Source organism: Siniperca chuatsi, linkage group LG5 (genome assembly GCF_020085105.1).
Source record: "Siniperca chuatsi isolate FFG_IHB_CAS linkage group LG5, ASM2008510v1, whole genome shotgun sequence".
In the NCBI taxonomy this organism is placed as follows: Eukaryota; Metazoa; Chordata; class Actinopteri; order Centrarchiformes; family Sinipercidae; genus Siniperca; species Siniperca chuatsi.
The window spans coordinates 25827603-25845823 of NC_058046.1; the positions used below are offsets into that span (position 1 = coordinate 25827603).

Sequence of the window (18221 nt, forward strand, 5' to 3'; positions counted from 1 at the left end):
ATTTTTGTGGCAGAAAAATTGTGACATTCTAATGATATTTCAAATATAAATAAAAAATTAGATCTTGCCAATCTGTCTCTCTTCTGAAACAGTCACCTCCAGTTTAGTTTCATCAATCTTCACTGGTTTTCCCTCTTCCACCAGTAAGGTGTTGTGATGCTGCATGATAGGTGGCCTCTGATGACTTTCCAGGTAAACCTTCACATTGATCCTCACTGCAAGTCGAAGACCTTTAGCTTTCACTGTTAAGTTGAAATAATCTGCCAGATGTTTGCTGTCATTGTGCCGATAGGAGATCAGCTCATCCTTTAAGTCAGACTGTGAGAATGACTCCACCTTTGTTTCATTGAGATAAAGTCCTCCATACTTGGGGGCCTCATCCAACTTGAAGATGACCTCCTGGTCATCTCTGATGTCCAAATTTGATATGACACTAAAATTACTGGTTGAAATGGTTACTGACTGGCCCTTCTGAACCAGTAGGCCAGTGTTGATGGCAACATTCAGAAAAGGGTCATGTGCACTGATGTCTAAAAGGCTTGATATAAAATGTTTTCCATCTGAAACAAAGAGCACAAACCTGCCAGTGCTCACACCTTTGTGAATGAACAACACTCGCTTTTCTTCCAAATCCTTCTGTCGAAACTGGAACAGCCGATGAGTAGTGTCATTAACCAGTACTAGGTCTCCCATTGGGATTCCACGTCGAGTGTAAATCAGCTGGCCATCATCAAAATCAGTGTCTGCATCATGATAACGCAAATCCTCTATAGTGAGTAACTTCTGTCCATCCCTTACTACATGGAAAACTTTATCAATAACACGTACTGGCTTTTGGTCATTCAATAGCTGAATAGATATGTTGAGCACTCCTTCTTTGGAGCCAATTTCATCTTCAGCAATGGAAGATTTGAACCCTTGGCTGGTGGAAGCTATAAAAGTGAATTCATCTTGAGTTGTTTCACTGTCATCATGTATGTACATTATCCGTTCCTCTAATATATCCTGATTACTAAAGGTTAAGATGTTGTTGTAGCTAGCATTGGAATTTGACTGACTAATACGGGCTAGCTTTCCATGTTTGGGGCTGCTTATGACTGTGTAGTACATATCCTTTGTACTCAAAGTCTCTGCAAAAAGATGATCTTTTGTGATAAGTTTACTTTCTCCCTCCAGAAGTGAGAGTCCATCATTTCTCATAAACACATTGTTGACATCAGCTTTAATGGAAAACTGGAAATCATAGTTTTGTGACTGAGCATGTTTGGAAACCAGCTGAAATTTGAACCTGTCACTTGTATCTTCATAAGGCCTGTCAACTAGCTCGTAATGTACTTTTAGATCTGTTACATCTTTTTGGCTAAAGGTTGAGTTCCTCTTCAAGACTGTGGCTTCGAGCAAGAGTTTCCCTTTCTTTGGTGTGGTGAGAACCCGAAAATAAAGATCGTCCTCTGAGAGGGCCACACCTTTAGCTGTGGCAAAAAGATGCTCCGAGTCCAGTGTCACTTTTCTAACTGTATCCATGTCTATCATAACATTCCTCACCAGGTGGTAATTCACCCACTTCACAGTGATTGGGAAGAGTATTTCAGTGGTTGCCCTTGCAGCCACATTAACTTTGCTCTTAAAGTAATCAGTGGCATTGGATGTCTGGATATCTTGAAAAGTGCTAATATACCTCAGGCGCTCTTTTTCTAGAAGTCTTTGGGAAAATGAATCAGTAGGCCTCCATTCACCGCTTGAGTGAAGTCTCTGGAGTTCTCCATACTGAGGGGGCTCAATGATATCATACCGGATGTCTACAACTTGTCTCACAGCATTGGTTTGCACAGCCAGCTGCTTTGAACCAATTATAGCAGTCTCTCCTTGAATGATCTCAAGGCCTGTGTTGTTGGCAATCTTATACTCCAGCGCTACAGCCATGACCCTTAGAACCACAGTGTTGCTGACCTTTTCCCCATCACTAACTCTAAGAACTATCCTTGAGTTCCGGACCCCTGTGTGAACATAGTACACCCTCAGTTCCTGCAAGTCTAAATATGAGAATGAGGTCACTGCCTTGCCAGGGTTGTTTTGTATTTCCAAATATCCTGCATCAGTGTTCAGGTTCCCAAGCACAGAGAAGACAAGATCGGTGTAGCTGCTGTCAATGTCTGTAGCCTTCAGAACATCCGTAGTGACGCGTTTCTTTGAGTTCTCCAACAGGACAAAGAGATTTCCTTCAGGAAGACTCAATTCAGGTGCATCGTTAGTGGGTGTCACAGTAATATTGTAGCGGTACAATTTGTTGCCCTTCAGATAATCAGGAACTTGCTTTCTACTGCTAGAATACATTGAAAACATGAAGAAGTCGTCCGGTTCCTCAGAGCCTCCATGGATATACATCACTCGTCCATGCCAAAGGTCCAACATGCTGAAGGTGTTCTCCTCTTGGTCCTGATCGACATCAAGCCTTATCTGACCACGAATCGGTTGCTCCTGAATTCGGAACATGATCTGAGACTGTCGAATGCCAAGCTTCTTGAAGTCCAACTGTACTTTGATGTGTTTGGCCTCAAGAGACGCTCGACCGCCTTCCTGGACCTCGAGGTTTTTGAGCTGCACAAAATTTGAGCCATACCTTCTGTCCAAGCCCCTTGCTAGGGTGGTCATGTGAAGTGACGGTGTTGGTGTCACCAAGTGAAAGAAGGATCCCGGAGCACTTGTTGGACTCACAGTGGTTGATGGTTCTGGTTCTTTCTCTGGCTCACAACCAACTGAGATATCCTTGGTGACTACAGCATTGGAGAGACCCATCTTCACTCTGTTGACTTCAATGTTCTTCAAACATCCTTTAAAGGAACCTCCTCTGACACGCTTTCCAGACACAGAGACAAGCCCCACCTTTCTGACTTCTGATCTGGTGCTGTCATCGATACCTCCAACAAAGAGATAACCTTTAAGCTGAAGCCCCTTTGAACGAGAGCTAATGCTGCTTTTCACCATCTCTCCATCAACAGTTAGCTCAAGGCTTTTGGAACTGAAATGCAACTTTATAGAGTGCCATTTCCTGTCATTGATGAATGTGAGGGAACGAAGCTCAGTTTTGGTTCCACCTTTTCCAATAATGGCCACTGGCAAACCTTCCTGAATCTCCACAGCCACAAAGTCCCCTTCTCTGGCTGAATTGTACAGGATAATTCCCTCTTTGGCTGAAGTATGCACAACACACTCGAATACCGCTTCCAGCTGGGCGTTCCAGGTTGGAAGAGAAATGTAAGCCCTGGAGCTAAAGAAGCTGATAGGATCCTCCTCTGTGGCAAAGAATTGGGGACTACAGCCTAAAGACACCTCATGGACATTCTTGAATCCAGTATACGGCCTCAGTGATGACAGCAAGTCATGTTCGTTGAAGACCAACTCGTCCATGCAGCCTCGGAAGCTGATCAGATCTCTGGGGAGGTAAAATCTGTCCAGGCCTCCTGAGCCTCCAACATAGAGACCATCCAAAATGTGAAGATCGTGATGGGAGCCTGGCATCTTTACACTCGTGTGAGAGTTCTTGTCTACAGTCAGAGTAACGTTGTGCTGCACATGGCGGACCTCCACGGAGTGCCAGGCCTGGTCATTGAGCTGGGTACCTCTCTCTGATTCTAACACTTGCTCCCCCAATCCAAGGTCCAGTTTCAGCTAAGAGAAGAAACAAAACAACTGGATTACAAAATATGCTATATTACAGAAATAAAAAGGTAAATGCACATATTGATCTATGCAGCAATTCAATTTAAATTCAGGTTTATCGGTTAAGAAGAGATCTATGATGTCTCACATTAAATATGATTTCTGTTATTGTTAGCCATGCTAGTGGCGTGCCTCTAGGAATGGCAGTGTCAGTCTGTTGGTCCACCTCTTTGATCCAAACTGAAATACCTAAGAACTATTGAATGGATTGCCATGAAATTTTGGTACAGACTTAATCCCCTGATCTTTCTTCTAGCAGTTTGTTTGTTTTATATTAGTTTTTTTAGTGAAATGTCTCCACAACTAAAGCATAGATTGCCATTAAATTTGGTACAGATATCCGTGGTGCCCAGAGGATGAAGCCTACTGATTTTGGTGATTCGCTGACTTTCACTTTGCACCATGAGCAGGTCAAAGTTTTCACTTATCATGTGAAATATCTCAACATTTTGTTGATGGATTGGTACAAAATTTTGTAGAGGATGAATCCTGAAGACTTTGGTGATCCCTTGACTTTTCTTCTAGCACCAACATAAGGTTCACGTTTGTGGTTTTGAGTAAAATGTCTCCACAACTATTGGATGGATTAAATTTGGTAGATGTTCAGGTCCCCCTCAGGATGAATTCTCATAACTTTGGTGATTCCTTAACTTTTCATGTAGCGTCATTATAAGGTTATGTTAAACTGAGATAGTGAACATCGTAAACATTATACCTACTAAACATCCTAGCACAGTCTTACAGTGCCTCTACTCTGTAGACTCTTGTTTAAACATGCATATACAGGTTGCAACTGTTTAGTATGATCATGAAGACAATATTGTTAAAAATATTTTTTAATAACATAAAAAATATTTATATAGCATTACAAATGCAAAAATAATATGTAGATTTTAAGATATTTTCAGTGTATCACATTAAATAATTGTTTATATAACCTATGACACTAGACTAAATGATGGAAAGGGAAACACAGGATTTAGACTACTTATATTCCATGATGTCACGTGCTATAACGAGTTTTGTCTGTGATTTAAAGCAGGAAGAGAACTATTATCTCTTTGCCTTCAGCTATGTCCTCAGAGCATCATGTCACCATCTCAAACTAATGCTGCATTTAGATGACGTGCTTGTCAAGGCTTGCTGCTGAGTCCCTGCTATTCATGCACGGGTTTCCAGGGAGCAACGCTCATGACTGACTCACATGGAATGAGACCCCAAGCCCGAGGATAACTTGTGCGAGAGTGAACAAAAAAATTATTTGATGACCTGTGCCAGTTTAAGGAACAAGGACGAGCAATTCACTCCTCGTGCTCACTGAAGTACGACAATGCAACACAGTCGTCAGTGTGATTCATTCCCGGTAGCACAACTCTAACACGAATAGAAGCATAGTCACAAGGATTTCTCGAGTCTGATGCGCAAAAGCTATAATGCATATCTCAGGACTTGCTGTGTTTCTTATGAATGTGCATATTAAAAAGGCTTCCTACAGTACATCTGTCCATTCTGCATGCTGATTTAGCCTGGCAGAGGTGCTTACAGGATGCTTTAGAAGCAGTCTTGAAGGGACAGATGTATTTCACCCTTAAATCCTCCCAGCAAGGCTTGTGTTGTGGGCTAAAAATAGCGTACCCGGCTTGGGACACAAATCCATTCTACATTTTCCTAGTGCCCAAGGTAAGCATATTTTGATATTAAAATCAGAAGAAAACCTCCAGATGTGTGTATTGCATGTGACTATTAAATTTAGAGCCAGATGAATATTGTGGCAATATTAGTCTTTTTTACTGCTGACACACACTCAGCTGCTCACTTGAATTTAACATTAAAGCTTCTGAAATTTTTCAGACCTTGTAATTTAAACTTATTCTACAATGGAATTCAGTGCCTTGAGAAATAGGGATATACACTCTCTGTGGGATACTCCAAAATATTACCAGTCAATTGATTGGTACAGATTTCAATTCATAGTATCTTTTTAAAAAACTAGAAAATGTATTTAAATTTGAGCTTTTTGAAATTAATTATGTTTTGCTTTTCAACTGACTAAGATTTGAAGGCTGATTTTGAGGGGTACCTCTTGTGATTCAACTGAGTAAAAGGCACTACACTCACTGAACAGACACATTTATAGTTGCAAAGCAGGACAGTATTACAGCAAGTGACAGTGTTAATAACCGAAGGACTGCACAAAGTAAAGAATAGCCTCTTTATATTATAGTATATAACATTATATAAAGAGCACGATATGTTAAATTAGAGCTGAAATGATTAGTCGATTAATTGATTAGTTGTTCAACAGAATATAAACATTTTTTTCATTTTTTGAGCAAAAAATGCCAAATGTTTGTTGGTTCCAGCTTCTCAGGATTTGCTGCTTTGCTCTGTTTTATATAATTCTAAGTTGAATATAGTGTGTTTTGGACTGTTGGTTGGACAAAACCAGACATTTGAAGACGTCACTTTGGGCTCTGAGAAAGTGTGATGAACATCTTTTCACATTTTTTTGACATTTCATGGATTAATTCATTTATTTATTAATTTGTAATAACAATCAATATCAAATAAATATTACATTATATTATAGAGCGATTACAGCACCTGAAGGAAAATGCATACAAGCAGACAGTGATTAATTTCATACTTTTTGATAATTAAAGAAAATATTGAAATTGATGGACACAGGCAGTATGAGGCAGTAGGAGGCAGATGTGTGTTGCACTGTGTGTCGTGAATCATCTGGCTAACATACACGGTATAATCACGCAATAATCACTCAATTATTCAAATACAATAAAGACACAGATCTGCAGCTTTCATAATCCCCAACTTTCCACTTTGACAAGAAGTGACTGGTATGGAGTTAACACTCAGCTCACACCACGTAGATGTGTCTGCTTGTGTTACTGTGTTGTGCTGACACCGTCAACTGAGATGGAGCAATAGCTTAAGGTGGTTTCTGCGTGTGTGTCATTTCTTTTTATACGCGTGCATGTGGTCAAGCACAAAGATCTGCGTGTATTGTATGCCTGTACATATATGCATGTGTGTGCTCATGTATGCTTGAACACATATGCTTTATGTGCTGGGGCCACAGATGTACCCACCTGCAGGCGACCAGCACTGAGCTCTAGTAGGAAGTAGTCAGTCTGGCCAGCGGCGAGAAACAGCAGGCCATTGGTGCTGGAGGTTCGGAAGCGAACGCGGAGTGTGTTATGGTTGGACGACTCTGTTGCCTTGAGCTGTACAAAGCCATCGCCATAGAAGGAAGCTGGAGAAAGAGACATTAGAGAGAGATAGATTTTCAGTAAAAGAAAACAGAGAACAAGAGGGAGAACTGATGCGTTGAAATGTGGTATTCACTGTCACTGTCAGGCTGTTAAATCAATGCTTAACACTCATTCAAACTGAGCTGACTATGAAGGAGAACTGGAACAGAAAGTACAGTAGCAGTGAATACAGCAAACACAGAGCAAGTCAAGTCAAGCATTGTGGTCTTAATATTGCCATGTGACATTTAGATATAAAAGCCAGGCTAATTATGATCCTGGTTGTTCTTTACAAGTGGAGCAGAGTCTGCAAATGTGGGAGGCACACACACACACAAAGAGCTTTTTAACACACACTGTGCACAAATTATACCTCACCTGATTTAAAAGAATGCTTGTAAGATGAGTTTAGCCTTCCTGGTGGGCCAGTTGTGTTTGTCCTTTATGTGCTCAACCATAATGATTTACATGCATTCAAGTACGACAAGAGCACAATTATGATGCATTCAAAGCTATAGAATAATAACCACCTTTAGGAAGAAACAAAACTCCAGCCTGTGCATCGCGACAGAATTGCAGGTTTATGTCTCTTCTCGTTTGTAGCTTTAGGAGAAAGTTGTTCATGGACTGTCCAAAACCGTAGGAATGACATAACAGAATTTTAAAGGTATTTGACTTTAATGCCACAACAGCTGTATACAAACTGAAGTTGTGGATGTGGAGGTGGCTTGGAGGGAGTCAGACATGTTAGGGCCTGCCCTGCCCTGACAGGAACCTTCAACCTGAACATGAAAGACTCTGACGTCCTCACATTGTCTGTGGCCCCATGTTCCAGGAACAGCGTGGAGGACGGACCCAGCTGTTTCTTCTACCTCACCTCCCAGCCATCTCACATCACCCTGTAATCTGGGCTAACGCGCTCTGAAGCTTTCTCATCTAAGCCTCCATGCCCGGGCACCACCAGTCCATTTTTTATTGAGCTCCAGAGTCTGACGCATATTCAAAGGTTAACAAACATCCTCGCCTCTGAAGAAACATGTCCTTTCCACGTTTGATTTATTTGTAGTTCATCACCCAGGGCAAGAACGGACTACTGCTAATGGGCCAGAGTGACTCACTGGGGAAGCAAGATAAAGTTAAAGTGAGTTAATGTATTGCTTTTACTACTAAAAGGGTTAATGCACTAATGGGGTAGTTTGCTTGACCAAATCCAATCTGTATGGAGTGTGCAGTTTAAATCAACACAATTAAACCAGTAAAGCATGTAAATTAGCCCTTCAGCCATATCAATATACAGTCATCAATCAACAGGAACTGACCTCAGAGAGACAAAAACAATAGAAATCAACCTTAGTGTATCAAAAAATATCATGCATTTTCTGGTAACACATATACAAAACCAAAAGAAAAATCACTTACAACATTATATGTATTTATACTTTCAAATAATATACACTATGTATGTATATCAAATAGCAGAAGAAAGAAAAGAAAGCCTAAAGTTTTTTTTCCTCATCTCCCAGGCTTTCTCCAATTAATTGGCTAATTTAAATGTTTCGTATGTAAACAGCCAACTCTCAGCCACAAGTCTTTGTGCGTCATCCATATTTTAAAAACATCAATTTCTGTTTTTAACTCACTAAATAAAGTTTTCCATGGATCCCAGTAAAAAAGGACAATAGAAAACTAATTGAAACTAATTCTCCATCAATGAGATGGCACTCTGAACAAATCTGTTTTTCTTCTTCTAGACTTAAAATACCGTCTAGTTTCAACATCTCAACTAGGCATATAAAGATCTTTGCTTCTTAGATAAATTATATACAACATCATTTTAGATACAAATGTCATATTTTGTTATCCTAAATGTATACAGTTTAGGTTTGGTTCATATGTTAGTAGCCCACTAATCTTTACTCTCAGCAAACACGGTTTCTCTTAACAAACAAATGTAGATCTTTTGTAGGGCTGCAACCAACAAATACTCAATTTGATGATTAATCATCTGGTCTATAAAATCCCATAAAAAAAGCAAAAATTAGCAATTTCTCACAATCACAATTTCCTAAATTCCCAACATGACATCTTGAAATGTCCAACAGACCAAAACCCACAGATATTCAGTTTACTATCACATAAAACAAAGAAAGAGAGCAGATTCTCACACTTGAGAAGCTGGAACCAGGGAATATTTTGCTTGAGAAATGACTTAAAATGATTAACTGATCAAAATTATAAATTTTCTTTCAATCGACTAATCCATGAATCGACTAATCCTCGCAGTCCTCTAATCCTCAATCCTCTAATCTTATTATGAATAATAAATACCTTACCAAACCAATAACTGTAAAACAAAGTGCTTTGGAAGATTTGTTAATTTGTTTATCCCAAATAAATATATTTCTAGTCAGCCAGTTTTTTTCCATATCAAGTAGCTACACATGTTTTCCAGTGAACCTCACATGGTTGTTCCCATCTCATATTCCCCATTATAGCCAGCTTTGGTGCATATTTGTGCACACCCGAAAAATATCTAATAACACTGTTTTGCTCTAATTCACACATAAAAATATTTCAAAGGCCCTGAACGCCGGCTGAATAATCAAGTACGGGGCAGACACAAGTTTGAAAGTTTTGAATATATATCTATATATCCAGACCTCAGACATATATATATATATATATATATATATATATATATATATATATATATATATATATATATATATATATATATATATATATATATATATACATATATATCAATTCTATATTGCTATTGAAGTACTACTGAATTGCAGTTATTCCTATTGTTTGTTTAAATTAAATTAACTGTCATTAACTGACCAGGCAGGTATAATGTGCCTTTAACAACTGTTAAAAACAGCTGGAAAAAAACTAATTGATTGGGCTCACAGACACACAGCATCCAGCTCTCATCCTTACTCTGACCCTCAGTCAGACTGACTGAATTTATTGTCCTTTCTCATTTATACGTCATGTTCATTCATCTGACTGGCTCTGTGCACATAACAGGCAGGAAGCTTTTCCACAAACTGGCCAAGAGGAATGCAATGACATTTTTCCCTTAAATTCACAAGGATGGGCATGCATGCTCAATTTTATTTTGCCGTTGTCATGATGACGTCATATAATTGAACGTCATGTTTGGTTAAAACAAAAGGGTCTTCCCCACAGTTCACTTCTCTAGAGGGAACTGGAGTCTTGGAACGCTGTAAAAAGATGCCAATAAGGTTTGGAGTAAGTGTTTGGAAGACAATTGTTCAGCTTTTTTTTTTTTTTTTTTTACATACTCACGTGCTGAAACGTGGATATTTTGGAGGGTATGTAAATGAAAGAGCACAGTAGACTGCCAGAAAACAATACCCACACATAAACATACCCGTGTACACCTGACTGTGTGCCTTAAGAAGCAGAAACAGGAGGTGTTTGGGAGGTTGTTCTGTAATCTACAAGTCTGCAGGGGCAGTTTCTGTGCGTCAGGGTCATTTTTTCTGTGAGATTTCACAACAAAGCTAGTGACCTTTTAGTGAACACCCGCTTACAGTTAATTTGAGGGGTAAGACCAGTGCTTGTCACTGCCTGTGTGCTCAGTTTATACAACAAATCAGAGATGCAACTTGACTGAAGTGCCTCTTTGGGTTTTTGTTGACGATCTTGCCACTCTGTTGCTGATTCACTGTCAAAGCCCGGGACGTGGATGTTTTAGCAAAGGCTTGTTTCATAATCCTACGGGAATACAGAGGATGCACACATTCTGAAATGCACTGAAGTAAAACAAATGGCTATACTATAATTATTTACAATGAAGGATATAGTGAGTGTGAGTCATGGTGAAATAATTCCTGATAATCCCCAGGGGCAAAGTCTGGATGAACGCTGAACCAGAGAGGCTAATGAATGCACACATGGATGTAAATAATCTGAAGCTGTAGCTCACTAAAAAACATATTCCCCCCCTTAAATCTCTCGCACAGCGTTCATTTCTATGATTTCTTTGAGTGTGCTATTGTCACAGTCAGATAGTTCTTCCAGTGCAGTGAGCATCACAGTCCCATTTATGCTGTTGCCTCTGATAAGGTGAGAGCGCTGTGGGTGCACACTGCATATCCTGTGTGTGCACCATGCATGCACAGATTATCCAAAATCTAGTGCAAGTAAATGTTTATAAGATAAATACGGATGTTATTAGCCTCATTAATTTGATCATGCAGAATCATGTTGTTTAAAAGCTAAAAATTCTGTTGTTGCTGGAATTAATTGAAAACATTGCAGCCAAACACCCACCAGCCAGTCCTCATTCACAATTTATTCAATTCTGTTAGGTGTTACACTGAGGTTTACATCTGAACACCTGTGAACCACTACAGCCACTCAACAGCACGTACAGAAAACACATAACAATCCTCTGTAAAGTGATAGTCTAAGCCTGCTTTTGGAGACACACTCATGATGTTACAGAAATAGTGCTGCAGCCTACATATGGAGGACATCACAGCTAGCAAAAAAAAAAAAAGAAAAGTAAATGATCGTGTTTGAGGTTGTTATTTCATTTATTATGACCATTGAAATGGTAGCTATAACCTGGCAATTTCAAGTAGCCTTCAGGGTGAAACTATTTTCTCAGTAAAACTACAAACACTTTAAGTAACTCGTCAAAGTTAACCAATATACGGATATGGTTACATTATTAACACATTGTCATTGAAAGCACCATCATGTAAGTTTATCTCTCGATTGTTTTAATTGAAAAAAAGTCGAAAAGTTGCATTGTTACCTCCCGACGCCAGCTCGAGCAGGAGCGACCACCAAAGCAGACCGCGGAGCCACAACTTCTTCTGGGTGTTTTTCACAGCAGAGTCCATCTTTCTTCTCCCGGTGGAAACACTAATGTTAGCGAACTGTAGTTACATATTAACAGGCCTGTTTTCACTTCTTCACGCTTCAGTAACGTCAAACACAACAGTTGAGCAAATCCCTCAAATGGTGAGAATGAGCGTGAGGGAAGCAATGCAGCAGACCCTGAACTGAACTGAGGCACCGATGTGGACCGTCGCTAAACTCCGCCTCGTGTGTGCGCGCGCGTGTGTGTGTGTGTTCTTCTCAAAGAAAAAAAAGTATGTTAATCTCAGATTTCAAAATAAAAGCCAGAAGAAGAAGGGGGGAGGGCCAAACACCATGTGGAAAAAAGACATTTCAAGAGTTCTTAAGTTATTATTATATATAAGGTATTCACAGCTGTAAAAGGGTTTTACAATACATCTGAAATGTATTTATTTTTGTATAAAGAAACATCAAAAAAACTTTTTTAATAAAATTAAATATAAAACCTGCACTTTTTATAGTCCCTAAAAGATGGTGTGGCACTTATAATAGAGGCAAATTACACTTTTAGCTAAGTATAATGTGGACACCACTAACAAACACATATCCGAATCAGAACCAGAATCAGCTTATTACACACACACACACACACACACACACACACACACACACATATAATAAGCTAATATCTAAAGGAAAATGATGAATATTGTAATTTCCAATCTTTGCCCAGTCCCTGCAGCATGTTCATTTTCTCTTATATTGCCTGCATCAATAGATTTTTATACATTGTAACTATGTATATTTATTTTTCTATTATTTTATTTACAAAACTTAGGTACAAGCATGTGGTAAAAACAAACACTGTACTTTCACATATTAAGCATAAAATTTACAATATACATGGTTTTTGTAAATTGTTTATATTGGTACCTGCTGTAATAGCTGCTCCTTGGCAAAAAATACAGGTATAATATGTGTGTGTAAAGACAAAAGGCAAAAAACATCTATCAGTTCCTTCAGGTGGGTTTAATGTGTCTGGGATCAATAAATAGTTATTAAACAAATGATATTACAATAAATCAAGAAAAAGTTTCATTTGATAAAAACATGCAAGTTAATGAATCAAAATGCTGCGATGTCAGTATAACATAGTTGGCAGAGAAACAGAGGAACAGATTAGCTAACTGGACTCCAGTCTCAACACTATGTATTAGTGTGCTTTACTTTTTCCATAATACTGTTGTTGCTTCACGACTGATTTCACTTCATGTTTACTTATTTCACTTTAGTGAAATCCAGATAACATTTCTACAAGACATTATTAGAACGATGTTATCCAGATTGCAGTCCACTAAGAAAGTTTTTTTTTCAGAATATAGATTAAAAATCAATCAGATGCAACTCCTGGATTTACTCATTTACAATTGCAGAACTGAATTGCAGAAAAGATATAAATTATTATTGTAGAATCACAACTTAAAGAATCTAATCAAGGCTAAATATGATTCATTTTGAGGTATTAGAGCAGATACTGTAAACAAAGTAAGTGTATGGCACAATCAGTAAATTTTAGTGATGAATTAGTCTGACTCACAGGAAGTAGGCTGTGGGTATAAGCCTGCCATTGGCTGAGTATTTCAGTCAGAATTCTCCTCCCCTTCCGCTATCTGCGTGTTACCGTTTTGCGAGGGCACCGTTGCTGCATCCTGAGCTTTACACCACCCAAGACAATTGTGATTTGTTTAAATAAATACAAACAAGCCAGAGTGGTTTTTTGCCCTTATACCAGAATGATAATATGTTCAGCCAGACCTTTCTCCAGCGCTGGCACAGCACAAAAACCAAGTGTGGAGATAGGTCTGGCTATGCGAGACTAGTGATGAATGGATGTTTTTCTGATCTGATGGAACGTCAGCAGGTTCCCAAAAGTTTTCTGTACTCCTGTTTGATGCAGCTGTAGATGGGATGGTAGTAGCGCCTGTTTGACGCCATGAGGTCGGTGACGATCTCAGTGTGGTCAACTCTGGGCAGCAGGTAGAGCGACACCTTTACGGACAGCGAGGTGAGGAGCTCCGAGAGCTTTGTGGAAGATTCGAAAGGAACGATAATGTCACTGGTCCCGTGAAGCAAAGCGAATGGAGGCACTCTGGCAGAAATTAAAACAAGAGAAGATTGTGGGTGAAAAATGTTGTATTTAAAATAAATAGCAGATGCAACAGGTTTCATAAAAATCAATGCTGTTAAATCCAATATTATTTTATTTTGTGTCTTTTGGTCTCACCTGTTCAGTTTGTCCTGGCTGAACTTCTTCAGTATGTGTGTTGGTGAGTAGTACGGGAAGTTCTCCACTCCATTCATGGCTTTGTGCATGGTGGAGACATATTCGACAGCTCGCTTCTGCTCATGCTCATAATGGTCCACAATGTTGTACACACCACTCAGACCTGTTCGGGAAATACGAGAGATTAACTAATTCATTGGCACAAAATCCTGCCAATCAATTTCATGAAAATACGAAGGAGGCAGATGTTTAAAGTCCTATTCATTGTGAAAAAGTGTATTTGAAGAATTTCGCTGCACTCATAGCAATAAAAACTTGAACAATGATTCATGATCATCTTTGTGGCGCACATAAATATACCAAAGTTGAGTTTACTTTAGCATAAAACATGGTTGCAACTGTGACTGAAACTTGGTGATGCAATGTACAGTAATCCTTACCAATAACTCCTCTTATTGCCAGTGTAATGTCCCTCTGCTTGCAGGCCTCTATGAAAAGCTCCTCTCTTGAATCAATGAGAAACAGTGTGGTCAGTGCACACAAATGTGCACCCGCTGAATGGCCAATTAATACTATGTTGTCCTACAAAAGACAGAAAAACAAGACAACATGTGTAATGACATATTATCTACCATGAACACTTGGTATGTATGTATGAAAGCACTTAAAGCAAAAATAAAAAGTATCAGTATTCTCCAACAAAACATCAGTATTTGAATTTGTTAATTAATAAGGAACAGATTAGACAGTTAGGATCGGTGCTACTCAAACTGGAAAAAAGAAAAGTTTTAAAATGTATTCATGGAATGAGTTTAAACTGTGACATCAAAAGGTCCCATGAAATTGCTTTAAGATTGTAATCCATGCTTGGACAATTTTCTGCATTAAAAAACAATTTTGGTAAATTGGAATGGATTCAGGAAATTTTAAGATAACTGCAGATTTTATATGATTTCATGAAACCTTTAAACGTTTTCCTTCTTTTGGGGTTTATAAATAAATGGTCAATCTTGCCATTATTATCTGACAGTTTTCCTCAAGTTCCAAAGAATACTTCAAGATATTTCTTACTTTGTCAAAGTTGAACTTCTGTCCACTCTCTTGGGCCCACACCAAGCAGTCAGCAATATCTTGGACCATCCCTAAAACGTTCCCCTGGCAATCAGATTAAACCAGCAGTCAGTCCAGATACCACAGTGACAATAGAATTAAATTTCTTATCTGCCGTTTGGGTTACTGCAGTATAATTCTTATATTATATATTATATTTCACAGAGTTATGAGAGGTTCTGTTCATATACCAGTCATTCATCTACATACAGTTTGTGCTATACATCCGTAATAGGAATGCCAATAAGACTACTGTGTGTTGTTCTAAAGCGCTTACCTTTGGATGGGTACAGTAATCAGGACAAATGACAGTTGCACTCAGTTCTTCAGCCATCTGTCTCGCCAGCAAACAGTAAATGGATCTGTCTCCAGAGCCCCATGCACCTCCGTAGATGAAAACCACCAGTGGTGCAGGCACATCAACAAACCTGCCCACGTTTGGAGGGTGGTACAAGTCCAGCTTGTTGCCTCGGCGGCCGAATGTGATTCCCTTAGAAGTATCCAGACAGACAAAACTGTGAACTTTGACACCACTTTTGGTGTCACATAGCAAATTTTCCAGGGACCACATCAAGTCAAGTGGTGAATGCTGAGACAAACATAACAGTGTGATTATTTTATTTGAGATATTTACTGACATGTCTGGTCCCTACCATGCAAAGACACATACACACATAGACACATTGATAAAACAACCGCTTTTTGTTTAACGTATACTTAACACACCTTTTCATAATGCTTACGGTTTTCGTCATTCTTGTACCATGACTTCCACTGAAAGTAAAGTCTCCCATATTGCACATATTTGAGAGTTTCCAGGACAGCTCTGGTCAAACAGTATATTCGCCTGATGGAGAGGCCAAACATGAAAAAGGGGATTAATAACTGACTCTTCTTAATGAGTGAAAAACTGGAGCCAAGCTATATTTTGTGGGACAAAGAACAGCTCTACAGTATTTTACAAGTTACCTTGGTTTTAAAGCTTCCATGTACTTTTTATATCCAGGTTTGTTGGGCCAGCCATAAATCCACTGGGCAGCTAGAGAGATGGAGTATGGGAAGCCCACCAACATGACACCCACCGCCACAGGCAGTGACATGTGATATTTTAATATTAACCTTCAAAAGTAAAAAAAAATAAACATATATATTAAGATATTACTCTTTCCATAGTAATGTCAGTCAGTGTTCTTCAAAATGTTGCATTTGAGAGGCTCTTACATGTTGTGCTTCAGTCTGTCTGTCCTACCTGCAAAGATCAGAAGGTTAGGGACACAATGTAAGTGACAGGAAAGCTTATCATTTGTTATATTGTTATCACACACACATAACAGGTAAAGTGTAAATGATAATGTATCCCAAGCAAGGTGTATACTGAGGTTGCAGTTTTCGTTACCACTTTCTAATAAGTCATCTTTTCTAAATTTACAAATATTTTATAGATCAGTTATAAACTATTAATAAATACAAATTTTGGGGTGACAGGTTATGTTCATCTCGCCCCAGCTTTTTTAGCTCTTTTGTTCATCAGGTAAAAGCTCTAATAGACTGTTTGACCTCTGAACCTTTAGAAAATTGCTGCAGAGCATCTGGACCAAAACTCCATTTATTAATAACTTATTAACATTTACAATTAAAGACTTGGTGGATTGTTAGAAAGTGTATTAACAGATAAAATTAGAGATTAATTACAAAATTTTGCTGTTGGCTTATTACAAAGTGAGACACCTGTGACTCTTATTATTACTGACTTATTAACATTTGTAACTGCTTGATGTATGGCTAAACTAATTAGAGACACTTGTTACTGCTTAATTAATGACTTGACTATTAATGACCAGCCAGAGAGATTTTTCACAACCCGGTAACCCAAATGTCGTTCTAATTAATGGCTTATGACTTATCTATATCATTAGTAAATGGTTTATAAATCATTAATAAAGTAATTAGTTACTACATTATAAAGGGTGACTTAGAAAGTGGTACCCAGTTTTCTGTATATGCAAACCAGGGCGTCCTCTAGTGGGCCTTTAAACAATAACACAGCCAACAAATTGCTTGTTAAAAGCTTCATCAGCGCCACATCAACTCGGCTTAAACATAGCACAAAAATCACATAAACCTTCGATAAGTGCTACTACAGTTAGCTACGTTACATCATACATTGATGTTAGCTAGCTATAGGCTACAGTGCGGCTACAACTGTATCAATGCAAAAATATGTTATGGTCACCTGCTTTTCACAATTCCGGTGTTAAGCTAAATTGGCAAGACCACTCTCTCAATTTGAACACATCGTACAAACAGAAGAACTGTTAAGTTAAGGCTAAGTTAGCAGTGAAGTTGTAATAACGTTAGATGTTTTGTAGCTTAGTTAGCTTATTATTTGCTTCGGAAAATAACGGAGCGGTCAGAAAAACACCAACGTAAACATACCAAAATATAAAATTATGTAAGACTTCACGCTGACTGGTTTGTTGTTAAATTCGTTGTGTAAGATGAACTGATGCCATGGATAACCTCAGCGCACTACCTGTCCTCCAAAGCCGGAGTCGGCCTCAATCACACAAAGATATATGCGGCTAAGCGAGAGGATAAGCGTCGTTAACTTCCGTATTAGCAACAACTAGAGAGCTTCAGCCCGTGGCCGTATAGCTCATAACATAGAGTTTATTATTCGCAGATAAATATCACTCTGATTATTTATTAATTTGGTTACACGCGGAGGTGCCCACATAAACTTTGAAGATAGCATGGTTTCTGTATTGGCATGCAAACACGGATTTCTATCTTGTTGAGTCAACATCTCTGCACTGATACCCCGGAAATACATACTAAAGAGCCTTTCGTGTAAATAGCAGAAATTCAGGTTGTCTGTTTGTCAGGTTCATTGGTGGTAAGCTCATATTTCTTCTTTTTTAATTTGACTAAAAAAACCTTAACTCGAGGTCCACTTACTATTTTTTCCTGCAGTTTTCAACAGCGTCTCA

At 38.7% G+C, this 18221-nt stretch overlaps 2 protein-coding genes across 3 annotated transcripts in view; both read right to left on the reverse strand.

Moving 5' to 3' along the window:
- The window catches only part of cspg4ba (chondroitin sulfate proteoglycan 4ba), a 29377-nt gene extending 17274 nt beyond the window's left edge, over nt 1-12103 (reverse strand). Inside the window, exons 1-3 of the mRNA XM_044197753.1 lie at nt 11791-12103; nt 6831-6994; nt 97-3669 (exon numbers count right to left, since the gene is read on the reverse strand). Of these exons, the coding sequence (XP_044053688.1) occupies nt 97-3669; nt 6831-6994; nt 11791-11878 (3825 nt within the window). The 5' untranslated portion in view covers nt 11879-12103. The remainder of the gene's footprint in view (nt 1-96; nt 3670-6830; nt 6995-11790) is intronic.
- Nucleotides 12104-12847: 744 nt separating this feature from the next.
- si:dkey-193c22.1 (uncharacterized protein LOC567837 homolog) lies at nt 12848-17818 on the reverse strand. 2 transcript variants are annotated; one of them, XM_044197755.1, is made up of 9 exons: nt 17668-17818; nt 16453-16480; nt 16201-16350; nt 15958-16078; nt 15509-15721; nt 15193-15276; nt 14562-14703; nt 14122-14284; nt 12848-13986 (listed from the first exon to the last, which is right to left on the reverse strand). In XM_044197755.1, coding segments are annotated over exons 2-9 (1110 nt in total). In that variant the 5' UTR covers nt 16455-16480; nt 17668-17818; the 3' UTR covers nt 12848-13751. The 2 variants fall into 2 exon arrangements, with proteins under 2 accessions (XP_044053690.1, XP_044053689.1); XM_044197754.1 differs by having other exon boundaries at nt 17765-17795.
- Nucleotides 17819-18221: the final 403 nt, after the last annotated feature.

What these genes read in the sequence shown, in the direction of transcription:
- si:dkey-193c22.1 (XM_044197755.1), bottom strand. An exon ending in ACCGTAAGCATTATGAAAAG is followed by an intron (nt 15,722 to 15,957) that starts GTGTGTTAAGTA and finishes GATACTTCTAAG; the next exon opens with GGAATCACATTCGGCCGCCG. An exon ending in ATTACTGTACCCATCCAAAG is followed by an intron (nt 15,277 to 15,508) that starts GTAAGCGCTTTA and finishes TCTGATTGCCAG; the next exon opens with GGGAACGTTTTAGGGATGGT.